Consider the following 12,540-nt stretch of genomic DNA (forward strand, 5'->3'; position numbering starts at 1 on the left):
AAATATAAAAAATAGTTTAGCATCGCTATTTCATATATAGTTTAAGGACATAAGAATCCTACACTTACTTTTACATAACAATTTAGCAAAATCACTACACATTTTTAAACTGTATACCGCATACAGGCCACAAAACACAGTGTGAAATATTTTCATCACCTTACAATGAATATCTTTTAAGTTAAGAAAGTCCTCAGAAAACCTGAAGACATTAAGGCATTAATTCAACATGGCTTTGAATTTCCAAATAATTTTGTTAAAAAAAAATACTTCCTGTCTATCCCAACCCATGTAACCATCCAAAGCTCCATTTTTACTCTCAACTTGCAACCTCAACACTTCATGGCAGCAACCTCCCTGAGAAATGTCATTAGTCCTGTTTAAGTACGCTTCCCTTTCTGCCCTACACTGACCTCTGCAGTGAAGTGCAGGAATTCGTACAGCTGCCTGGCATTGTTGCCACTGCTCAGGATCTCTGCCAACCTCTCTTGACTGTGGGTGGCCAGGTCTGCCAGGCTGTTCACATGCTTGATAAGTGCCCGGCAGTTCTTGGTGCTGACGCCAGGCATGCGCAGCAGCATGTCGTACGGGCCGGGATTGTAGAGGTCGGCAGACTCGGCAACGGTGTCCGACTCGGCGGTGACGGCCTGCGCGGCTGCAGCGTCCGGCTCGGCCCGGCCGTGCTTCAGGTCCTCGAAGAGCTCGGCGGTGGCGTGGGGCGAGGGGCACCAGAGGAGGCGCAGGCGAGGGAAGTGAAGCGTGAGGAGCGTGAGGCGTGAGGTGACGTCGCTGGCCGAGATCTCGCCGCGCAGCTCGCCGCGCGCCACCAGCGAGAAGGGCTTGGCCGGGTCGAACTCGATGAGCAACACGGGCCGGCGGTAGTAGCGCGTCATGGCAAGGCACTGCGAGTAGAGGCGGCCGCTCTGCAGCGAGCCGATCAGGTCGCTCACGCTCTTGCGCTCCACGCACATCTCCGGCGTCAGGATGTAGTCGCCCACCTCCAGCGTGACCGGCTCGATGTCCAGCCCGCGGCGGTGCAGCAGGGACGGGAGCTCGCTGCGGAACTCGCGCATGTCCACGATCACACGGCTCGGCTCTTTCACTTGTTCCTGACCCCCTGAAGGAAACACACAGTTGCATTAACACACAAGGTACAGAAGGACACGTAAAAGATAGTGTGCTCATCTAACTCAAATTGGGCTCAGGTGCTGGACACCGGCAAATGTGACACAGGAACTTGGATTGGACTTGGGTGTTTGCCTCGAAAACATTGCATTAATTTATTTATTTTTTGGGGGAACAAAATTCCAGTATGCGGTCCAGTGTCAAACCTGGGTAACTAAAAAATATCATCATCATCATCATCATCGCTCTTACTCTATGGCTATTTGAGCACATGTTTCACTGACATGCAGAATGGCTTAGAGGGTAGCTGTGCTACAAAAAATTGTGCTATATCCCGCTCAGTTTTGTTTTATGAGTACAGCAAGAAAGTTTTACGAGTTTGAGTATTACGGTCTGGCATGAAGGCAGTGACTGTGGATTATGCCAAAACTCCATTCTTACTGTAGCTTAAAGAACAGTTAAAAAACAGAGCTGCAGCGGAACAATAAAGACCAGAACTAAAAGGAGAAGTAAAATAGCATGCCTGCTTTGCGAGAGTTGGTGGTGGCGTTGGCTGGCTCCTGACTTCTTGACAGATCCAAATTTGTGTCCTCTCGTCCCTCTCTCTCCTCAGGTATTACCATGGTGGCTTTTTCCCTATGTGTGCAGTCACAAGACTTGATTAGGCAACATAAACAAAACAAAAAAACATCTGAGCCTCAGAACTTTGTACATTCAATTTGCTGCCAACTGGTAAAGGTAATGTTAATGTAATGTACAATGCAATGCAGAACGCACTTTAGAGGCATGATGGCCTGATCAAATTAGCGTCCTCTAATTCTCCACACACAATGAGTGGAATGTGTGCACAACTATTTACCGGATAAGATGCTCAAATGCTTTTTTCTCTTTATGCAGGACTGTCAAGTATCTCTGCTCCTCAGTGGAGCCAGTGTAGATGAGGAAGTACACCCTGAAAGAGAGAGATGCAGACAGAATGAATGCCATCAATGTTTCACCCACAGACACATCCACGAGCGTGTTGATCCATTTACGTTTAAGACTACTGCTTACTGTACACGTATAAATATTATGTCTCTAAATTCTAAATTCATATATTTTTAGTTCAGTGAAGATATAGCCTTGCATCACCATAAAAACATTTAAAAACACATTCTGCAGGTGAGAGAGAATGTATAAAGAGACATGTGACTGTCCAGAACCAAGGATGAAGTCATCAAGCGAATCAAACAAGACAAATATAAATGTCACAGACACCTAACACTAGGGGCTGTGACTCATTGTGGTACATGAAACAGGAGACGAGATTTAGCTGAAAAGAGACTAAAGAGCTTCAGACAAGACGACTCCTGTGCACATACCTCAGAGGCTTTCCTGGCCGGCTGGCTTTGTAAATCTCCAGCTGGCGCACAAAGCTGAGCTCGGCATCGTACAGCACCACATAGGTGGGCTCCACCTCGTGCAGTACCCGCGTCAGACCGTAGGGGTCACTGCAGCCCCGCAGTGGGTGGATGACCGTTAATGGCTCTTTCAGAATTCCATAGTAGGAGTCCGAAGACAGATTCAAATCCAACTCTTCTTCCTCCTCTTGTTCTTCATCATCGTACTCTATGCCTTCCTCTCCCTCTCCTCCGCTATGCATGGCATCCTCCTCTCCCTCTCTCCCCACCATTTGGGCGCGGGAAAGGGCAGCTTTGGGGCCCTTGCCGCCAGCTTTTCCCTGCTTGGCTCTGGGTCTTTTGCCCTTTGAGTTCTTGCTGGGCTCCCTGGCGCCCCATCGTTTGCTCTGTCTGCCCAGCTCTGAAGTGGAGACGGCCTCCCCTTTCCCAACGGTGCGGTGATACAGGCGGGTCAGCAGCGCCTCGGCCCCGCGCTGGACGTACTCCCTCAGTTGGGCACATGTGCGGTCATCGCTGGCGCATATCAGAACCCGGCCTGCAGCGACAGTGTGTACACCCATGCAGTCACACACACACACACACACACATAGAGAATGACAGTCACGCACATAAACATGAAGGCATGAACTTCTTGCATTTTAAATACATGCATCTACACACATACATGCACCCAACATATCTATACCGTAACCGATCTTTGTAAAAGATCACAACACACTCACACATCCAAACACAGACACAGACATCAGTGTTTATCAGTAATCTTTTTGTGATTGTGTGTCTGACCTGCAGCATACCCTCGGCTGCTGTTCTCCTTCTCGATCTCCCGCATCACCTCTGACAGAGCCTCCCATTTTGGGTTCCTCTCCAGCACCACTTGTCTCTTTACTTCCACTACAAACACACACACATAAAAGCATGTCAAGCAGAAACACACACACACACACACACACACACACACACACACACACACACACACACACACACACACACACACACACACACACACACACACACACACACACAAATCACTCAAAGGTGACACAGTGCATCCAAAAAACGACAGTCAGCACTATCTGTCTGAGAACAGACACAATGGCAATGCTGAGACTATGAACCGAAAATAGACATGACTTTCAGGGGTACATGAAACAGTGTCTGTGCCTTCAGAGACTGCTTATTTCATTCAGAGTGCCCTTTTCCTCTCCTTACAGCTTCCACTGAGCTACTTTTAAATGCATTTAGTTTCATTTGCATCGCTTCTGACAAAAGACCTCGTATCAAAGCAGCTTTGCCGGGAGCAGAAGCCTAGAGTGCTAACTAATCACTTCTACAGTTACCTTGAGCTTACGCCAGAGGTTTCAGAAAACAAGATAAAGACAGATGGATCAGTGAGGAAACTGGCAAACACTGTACCGGGAGTGGGCTTCTTCTGTTCCTTCTCTCCTCCCACCTTCAGCTTCTTCTTTGCCTCGGGGATGCGGTAGACACGTTGACGAGAGTTGACAAACATGGAGGTGCTCGAGTCCAGAAAAAGCCATCCTGTTGAGATAAAAAAAGGCCGTCATATGGGGCCGCACCATTAACCGGAAATGTGCTGATACCCACAACTTCTTACCAACCATTACCAAACATTATTTATCGGAACATACTAGGTATGTCACATTGTGACACTATATTAAGAATAAAGGACATATAGCATATGATATACAAATTACAACATACATACAAATTTCAGTACTGATTTAAACAGATCATATTTGCCACAGAAACTTACTGTCCCAAAAGCATACATTAAAGTGGTATTTTGAAGAGAAATTATAATGAATTTATCATCCCCAAGGTATTAAATCATGATATTTTTAGTTTAGGCCATATTGCCAAGCTCTAACATCTCTTTCATCTTTCTGGCTGATTATGGAAATATGTAACGGTCTCCCCTTCCCCTCATGACAAAGCTGTACCTGAGTTGCTTCCAAAGTTCTTCTGGCTTGAGCGAAGGGACTCCAGCAGGTTGAGGAAGGTCACGCAGTCGTACTGAGTGAGATACAGGAGGAGGGTTCTCAGGATCTTCAGATCGTGCACCAGGGACTTGGTCTTGGCTCCCAGCTGGTGCCACAAGGGATCCAAATAATGACGAATAGTCTGAAGAAAACACCCAAGTGTCAAGTGCATCAAACGTCCATACCATCAGGGTCAAACAGTACTGAAGCCCAGCATTAAATCAGTTTAGTTCAACTCTGTCAAACTAATCCACTGACTCTAAAGCATCTGGTGCCCATCCATGACCTTATTTAACCCTGAAGGGCAAGGTTTAGCTAGAAGTGTCCAGCAAGGGTCTCCCTGCTGGGCGAATGCAGAATTGACTTGTGCTGATATTAACAAATTCCCCATGGACTTCAAAAGAAGATATTTCTCTTGCTAAAACAGAAATTCAATTTATTTTTCCATTAAAGTATATCTACTTTTAGTACTCAATTATTTTCAATTTGTCCAATAACAAAAGGTAACACTGATAGGTGAAAATTCACCCTAGTTACCTCAGGACTCCGGAGCTGCATATAAGTATATTTATTAGACAAACAACAATTGCAATCGGGCTCACTCCCAGCACAAGGCTGAAAGTGAAGCCATGACAAACACATTGCACAAGGTTCATATAGACAGAAGTTGAGTGTTCAGCAGGGATAACCACGTGGTGGATTTCTGACGTCCGAGGCAAGGATAGAAGTTTTGCAAGGTCGGAAGAAGCACAGTTCGACCCTTCTTATCACCTCTGGTCTGAACATGCTCTTGTACATATGCAGACTAAGTGGCACCTAATATTCTAAGTTACACACATGCAGAAACACAGAAAAGCCATGTTCCTGCTTACATAAGTACATGATTCATATAAGGTAATTAATAATACAAGGCACTTGATTATTATATTCTTAAGTCATTAACAGTGTTTGGAAATGATCTCCATCAAACACTATTACGATTCTCGCATTTAGTCATACAGGCTGGATCAGTCACATGACACACAGTCACAGGTTTTTACCCTTGCCCTTAAACCCACCTCTTGTGAGAGAAACAACATGGTGGATTTTGAAATGAAGCTAAGGCAATGACAACAAAGAGGTCTATTTATGATATGAGCAACTTGCCCGGGACTGCATTTCCCAAAAGAGTTCCGCACAAGCACTATGGTAGCTAAGAGAGAGAGTGTTCAAAATTAGTAAATTAATCTCATTTAACAACAGTAGTTGTTCAACCAGCCTTTCAGGAAACACATCCCAAGTGACTATTGTGGGTGTTAGCGATATACAGTTTCATGCCACTGAACTTATAACACCCTACATTTGCTCCATACAAGTCTGACAGGGTCAGGCCCTGTCTACTCCCTATTTGACAACAGCATCATTTCTGAATCAACCATTCTGTTTAACTACGTCCATGCACATCCCTCGTACAACCACCCACCTTCTCGAACGCAGTGCCCAGTGAGTTCTCCAGGGAAAGGTCCTCAGCCTCCAGGGTGGGGTTGTAGCGCTTCAGCTCCTTCAGACAGGCGTTCATGATGTCCATCACCGAGCTCTGGATGGCCCTCATGGCCGGCGTCAGAGACACGTGAAGCTCCACCACGTCGGGCTTGTGTCGGTCCAGCACACTGACCACAGATGCCTGGAATCTGATACCCACATGGATGCACACTTACATCCAGACTTTCAATGTGTACATTCACATGCACGCAATACACACAATCATAAATAAAAGGGATGCAAACAGGGGTTGAAAAAAGGTGTTGCATAAGTGACTTGTTTTGAGATCAAAACTGTGAATTTCACCGGAAGATAAGGATATTGCATTCCTGAATAAGCACGGCGTCATTCATACTAATCTGAACCTTAGCTGACATGGTAGGATATGAATGCTATGAAGGACAGAGGACAATGAAACAATATGATGCAATAAGAACACGCAGAACCTTCGCACACCTGCTCATTTACCTGGGCCACAGGAAGAGCTTCTTGACGAAGAGGTTCCTCATGACGCGCTCAACCAGACAGAAGCCAAAGGAGAAGGCTGTGGCCTTGTCTGTGAAAGCCTTGATGAAGCCCGTCTTATTCTTCTGCCTGAAAAGCCTCAGAATGAAGGCCTCTTGACACGATTCAATGATCTTGTGGGCTCGGTAAACCAAGATTCCTGTGTAAACACAAGTCGTGTTGGTATATGTAGTGGAAATATTGTAATAGCAATCATGAATGGTCAAGAATCAATTTTTGCCATGATGTAGGGGTGGGTGGTATTTCAGTAGTTTTGTAGTTGTTTACATTATGCCACAACATGAATTTTGAAAAACCGCAATATTAAAAGCATGAAATAAAGCATAATGGTGGCCTAATAACTGAAAGAATGACATTTCAATGAGACAAACTAAATTCCCCGAAAATGGAGACATTACAGTGCTGCTGATGGTTTCAATAGAAGGATGGAAGCAGTGGAGAATATTATTAGATGCCTCTGACAGTATTGTCAAGAAGTTGGGTGTTACTAGCAATCCATAACCCAAGCCACAAAATAAATAAATATTCATTTACGAGTCTGGTGGGTTTTCTATGTCTAAATAAGTATGAACAATTTAAGCTTTACAAATAATTTGTTCTTGGCAGTACCATAATCATTTACAGTGACTTCAATGAAATAAAGCAAAGAGGTAATAATGTCAATGAAAGATTAATATGTGAGATTCAGGTTTTATCTTGAAAAGTGTAATGAACTACAAAGCGGTTCAGTGCAAAAACTCAAAACAGTCTTTATTTGCAAATTAGTATTGCAAAAAGTATTGGAAGACAGATATTGGGTACAATAAAATACAGTCTCTATACAGATTTAAAATAAAAAAAAATATTTTCGCCTTGCTGTGCCATTGTCTTAACACGTCATACTCCATTCAAAGCAAACTGCACTTGTCACCCAAGGGCTTGGCATCTATTTAGTCAGCGGTTTGTCTTTTTTTTTTTTTTTTTTTACTTATTGTCAATGTTATGTTTGATATACGTTAACCCTTTTTTAGGTTGTATAGCCTTTTTCACTCTGGCAGGGGGACTGCCAATGGAAACTAGCCCGTTGGCTATAATTGGGTGTATTTACATTGTAATGTTCATGAATGTACACTGTCCCTCTTGATCAAATAAACAAATTGATTGATTGATTGATTGATTGATTGGCATGACATTCTTCCAACTAGAAGACCACCTGAGCATGCTTTCAGCATAGGGGGAAATGTCATGACATGCACCATGGCATCAAGAAGGCTGGTGTTCCTGGTTGAGAATTTTGAGGGATAATGTCTATTTTCATGACTTTTCCTGTTGTTTTTGTTTGTTTGTTTTTGTTATTTCAGTCATACATAGGAAAATATGGTAGATTTCTTGTGGTGGGCTATTAAATACAGAACCTAATTTAGTTTTATTGTAATTGTTCATTTAGAGAAACACTTCCAGTCCTTTACATGTTTATAGTGTTTATAGTTTATATTTCATTCGTTAATCTTACTTAATCTACTTCTTCTTACAGTTTGAAATGTTTGTAAAGTTGGGAAATACATACTTTTAGTGCTTTTGCTACTGTAAGTGTAAAATAAAATAGGCTAATAGGAACTGACATGATAGATATAACACCATAAATATCGTGATAAAAATATCATACATATATTCACAAAGAGCTGCAAACCTGATATGAGGTGGGCAGGTATCCTTTCTGTGAGGAAATCCACGACCAAGATGCGACTGGTGACGAAGAGCACACCACCTTGCGTATAAACGTCATATCGTTCGCTGCCCTGCACCTCACTGGTCACGGTTCGCGGAAGGTGACTCACACCCTCTGCACGGAGTTGTTCCGTGAAGTATTCCTGAAAAGAATTGGTATCGTTACAAGAGCACCTTATACGTTTTAAGGTGAGTGCATGCAAAAATAAAGTTATAACTATCGGTATTTTAAGGGCACAGTGTAGATTTACAGACAACGTTTGATTTGTCTTGATTAGTTTTCAAAACAAAAACACAGATTCCTGCAATGCCTAATGTCTTTACACAAGATTTCAAAATGTTATACTTCTGGTTGTGTTCGTAAAGTCAGTGCTTCTCGCCAAATCAAATAACGATTAGAACATGCACAGCAAAACAAAGCAAAATGCATTCACAAAACCACCGTGATGAACTTTTGTCGAATATGGCCAGTAGTCAACGTTGGGTTACCTGTTCAGGGAGGGTTGTGTTCAGGAGGAGGACCAGACTGCCCTCCTCTGAATACACTCTGAGGAACTGTAAGAGAATGCGATCGATGCCCAGACCCTCTGCTGTCACCAACAATCCGTCCGTGGTGAAGAGGCTCAAAAACATCTCCGTCTCATACTCCAGCAAAGGACCCGCCATTGTAAACTCTCTCAGGATTTCCACGGTCAACTTTCTGCTACACGAGTAACCCTAAATTCATGATTACTTCTCTGTCTATGAGAACCGTCTAACCGGCCTCTACTTCTACTACTACCTGTCAAAAAGGCTGCACAGCTCATCCATGCAATGTACCTTCACAGGGCTAACGTTAGCTAGCAAGCTAGAGTTAGAAAACAATGCAGTGTGTATGATGATGCCAGTATGTTCTTGAAAATTAAGATTTACTATCTTTACTGTAGGCAAGATGCGAATTGTATTCTTTACTATGACTAGCCATGTTTAAGACCAACTCTCTCATTCATTTGAGTTATTTTAGTTATAAAGTTAACAGCGGCGTTTGAACGCAACATGTCACCGGATATCACGTCATGTTGTCGTCAGACTCGCCCCTGATACAAACAAGCGTTTCACCACTAGCGCCTTCTATCGACGTGGACCATTCAAAACATATCATATTGCCTAGTGCAGCTTTATTTAAAGTTGGTTTGAAAACCCAGAAATTAACCAGTGCCACTGTACCAAAGCAAACGATTGCTAAATTGTAATTACCTGCTACCACGTAAAACCATAATCTGCACAGGTTTGCACAAATAAGTTGAAACACCTCTTAATGATGCATCTTCAGTGACATGTTATCCTTGGTATATTGCACACAAAAACAAATTAAACATCAAAAACAAAAACAAATTCAACAAAGCGCCATTGCATGAAACCCAAACAAGACAGTCCTAAGCTGCATGCCCATGGCCAGCACTCCATGACAGCTGGTAGCCACTCATTTTATTTATGCTTGAGACAGCTTAAGCAGAACAGAGGGCCTAGTATAAAAGGGCCAACTGAGAGAGTTTGGAAAAGAGGATTCCATTTTCTTAAGACTGTGTTACACAGTGTGTTGTTTGTGCTGCCAATTCTGCTCGGCTGGGCTCTGTAGGTGTGTGCACTTTCACGGAACCGCCGATGCTCAATCACCACACAGAGGAGTGTAACCACAGCTCAGAATAGCACAGACTTGTAAATGGAAGAGCAGAGGAGGAGATTAACCCCCCACCATGCGCCTCCACTGTTGTTGCCTCTCTTGCTCTTTATATGGTGCAAATATAACACAAGGCTTTTCTTTGTTGAATGAAAGAATTATAGCGAGTTCTGTTGTCACCTTTCATACTTTGAAAGGTGACATAATTTTTTTTTTTATGTATTTCCACCCGCCTCAAACTAAATATGTCCATACCTTACATATGCCTGATCTATTTCAAATGATTCATAGCACATGCAATAACAACATCTTGTTACAAACAATAGCCTTTGGAATCTCTTAAGAATCCTCCACAATATACTCAAAGGGTCTAATAATGTCTGACAGATTTATCACAGGAATATTCAGATAAAAAAAAAATGAAAACATATGCAGTCAATGAATTTATCAAATGCTGACACCTTCAGGACCTTTTTGGTCCTTGACTGACTGCATCCACCACTCCCATCCAGACGGTGAGACTGGAGTCTGTATCCACGGACACATTTTCAACTATAACTCCACTAGAGAGCAGCACAAGACTAGTTTAGGAAGAGCAAGCTTTTTTTCCGCCAAAGATTTGCATACAATTCAATCAAGACACACAGCAAACATAGGGAGGTGTATGATTTGTAATTAGCTTTGTTTCCAGTCCTCTAGAATTACTCATGCTGAGAACAGCCATTCTGTACATCAGACCGGTGTTGACTTACAGTTAATGACATCTGTCAACCTGTATGCAAACAGGTTTTTTTTCTGGTTTCATGTCCTGAATATTACATAGAATAGCCTCACTGGAAATAGAGATGGATCTGAAATTGTGATCAAGTTCCATTATTCTGTAAATTTAAAAGCACCTCAGTACCTGGGGGGATCTAATAACTCATAGATGCCATTTTTGTGTAGCTCTGCAGACACCAGATAGAATTTAGATTTAAAAACCCATACCAGTGCTGTCCTCCAGCATCATTAGAGATTTGATTTTAAATGGGATGAGAACAGCTTGAAATTTATAGACTGCTTGAGGGTTTTGAACTGCTCGACTGCTTGTCAGGATGAAGATGGTGCGGGATCCCATCACCAGAAAACACACACACTTGAGCCACCACGTAACAACAAAGAGACACACACACACTGCTGAAACACCACGTAATAACACAGACACACACACACACACACACTGCTGAACCACCACGTAACAACACAGACACACACACACACAACCACTGCTGAACCACCACGTAGCAACACAGACACACACACACACACACACACTGCTGAAACACCACGTAATAATACACACACACAACCACTGCTGAACCACCACGTAACAACACAGACACACACACACACTGCTGAAACACCACGTAACAACACAGACACACACACACTGCTGAACCGCCACGTAACAGCACAGACACACACAGACACACACACACAGTGCTGAACCGCCACGTAATATGGCAGAGCAAATTAAACTCTGGTTCCTGATCAGACAGAGTAGATAGTGCTCATCACTAAAACTACTGTACGCCGATTTGCATGTAATCACCGGCCGTGAGTGACTAGAAAAATAAGTAGGTCATCTTTCATGGATCTCCGTAATTACACTTTGGTTTTAATTAGTAATGCGCTGACAAGCAAAGATACAAATCACATAATACCACACTAATTATATGACCCATCATCTGATACCGACAGGAAGTGAGAAAGACTGTGGGCTCGCTGTGTTGCGTGGCGATCAGGCTTTAGACCTGCTGAAACTGTCTAGCAGAGAGTCATGTGAAACTGGACTCCCTAATGTGAGTAAGTGTGTTCCTCTGTTGCTTTCTTCACCGCCATTAGAAATTTATTTCAGTTTTTGCTGCTCTTTGCTAAAATATGAATGAAGGAGATTGCACCTTGGCTTCTTGGCAAAGCCTCACAGCAAGAATGCAGGTCGCTTTTTTCTCTCTCTCTCTCTCTCCCCCCCCCCCCCCCTCTCCTTTTTTGTTGTTGTTGTTTTTAATCTTTCCTTTTTTCTCTGAAAATATTGTGTAACGGAGGGCTGGAAAAGAGGAGACCTAGTTTTTGGGGAGCTTCAGTCTCAGCCATTGAAATGTGACGAACTGAGAGCTCTGCTGGGAATGTTTTTGTGGCCAAAGAGCAGGACAGTGAATAGGGGGGGGCGCATCTTATTTAGCTGAACACATGGTCTTCCTGGCAGCATGAACAAGGCTCTTGAACTGTCAGATCCGTTTTAGCAAATCACTGTGACGAGGGATGGGTGAAATGGATAAAAAGGAGTAGAGAGAATATTCCTCGTTGAAGGATTGCGAAAAAAAGAAACATGAAAAGAAAAAAACAAATGCCATCTTCAGCAGAAATGGTAAAGACAGAGCTTGTCAGAAAACATATCAGATTAATAATTTACCAGGACCTGTCGGTTCTCAGTGAATGGATATCTGAGGGTTCTGTCGGGGAGGTGACAGGTACACCCTGTTTGACCGAGTTAATATCAGTGAGTCAGTGAGAGAAAACCTCTGGGATATGCTGCAACGTAAACACCCTTAGAGAACCT

At 43.2% G+C, this 12,540-nt stretch overlaps 1 protein-coding gene and 1 long non-coding RNA gene across 2 annotated transcripts in view; one reads left to right on the forward strand and one right to left on the reverse strand.

Annotated features, from left to right (window-relative positions):
* On the reverse strand, positions 1-9,469 carry ercc4 (excision repair cross-complementation group 4). Its single transcript, XM_012838961.3, has 11 exons — positions 8,771-9,469; positions 8,244-8,424; positions 6,518-6,713; positions 5,991-6,198; positions 4,490-4,670; positions 3,942-4,067; positions 3,312-3,419; positions 2,487-3,060; positions 1,985-2,077; positions 1,649-1,761; positions 1-1,117 (listed from the first exon to the last, which is right to left on the reverse strand). Exons 1-11 carry the CDS (start codon positions 8,945-8,947, stop codon positions 381-383), a joined length of 2,694 nt encoding a protein of 897 aa, XP_012694415.2. The 5' UTR covers positions 8,948-9,469; the 3' UTR covers positions 1-380.
* The window catches only part of LOC116218590, a 20,003-nt gene continuing 15,757 nt past the window's right edge, over positions 8,295-12,540 (forward strand). The window contains exon 1 of the long non-coding RNA XR_004162940.2: positions 8,295-8,470. This is a non-coding gene — a long non-coding RNA (uncharacterized LOC116218590). The remainder of the gene's footprint in view (positions 8,471-12,540) is intronic.

This window comes from Clupea harengus, chromosome 23 (assembly GCF_900700415.2).
Source record: "Clupea harengus chromosome 23, Ch_v2.0.2, whole genome shotgun sequence".
NCBI classification, from domain to species: Eukaryota; Metazoa; Chordata; class Actinopteri; order Clupeiformes; family Clupeidae; genus Clupea; species Clupea harengus.

What these genes read in the sequence shown, in the direction of transcription:
- ercc4 (XM_012838961.3), bottom strand. Translation starts at nt 8,947, where the DNA reads ATGGCGGGTCCTTTGCTGGAGTATGAGACGGAGATGTTTTTGAGCCTC. An exon ending in ACACAACCCTCCCTGAACAG is followed by an intron (nt 8,425 to 8,770) that starts GTAACCCAACGT and finishes AATTCTTTTCAG; the next exon opens with GAATACTTCACGGAACAACT. An exon ending in ACCTGCCCACCTCATATCAG is followed by an intron (nt 6,714 to 8,243) that starts GTTTGCAGCTCT and finishes GTGTTTACACAG; the next exon opens with GAATCTTGGTTTACCGAGCC.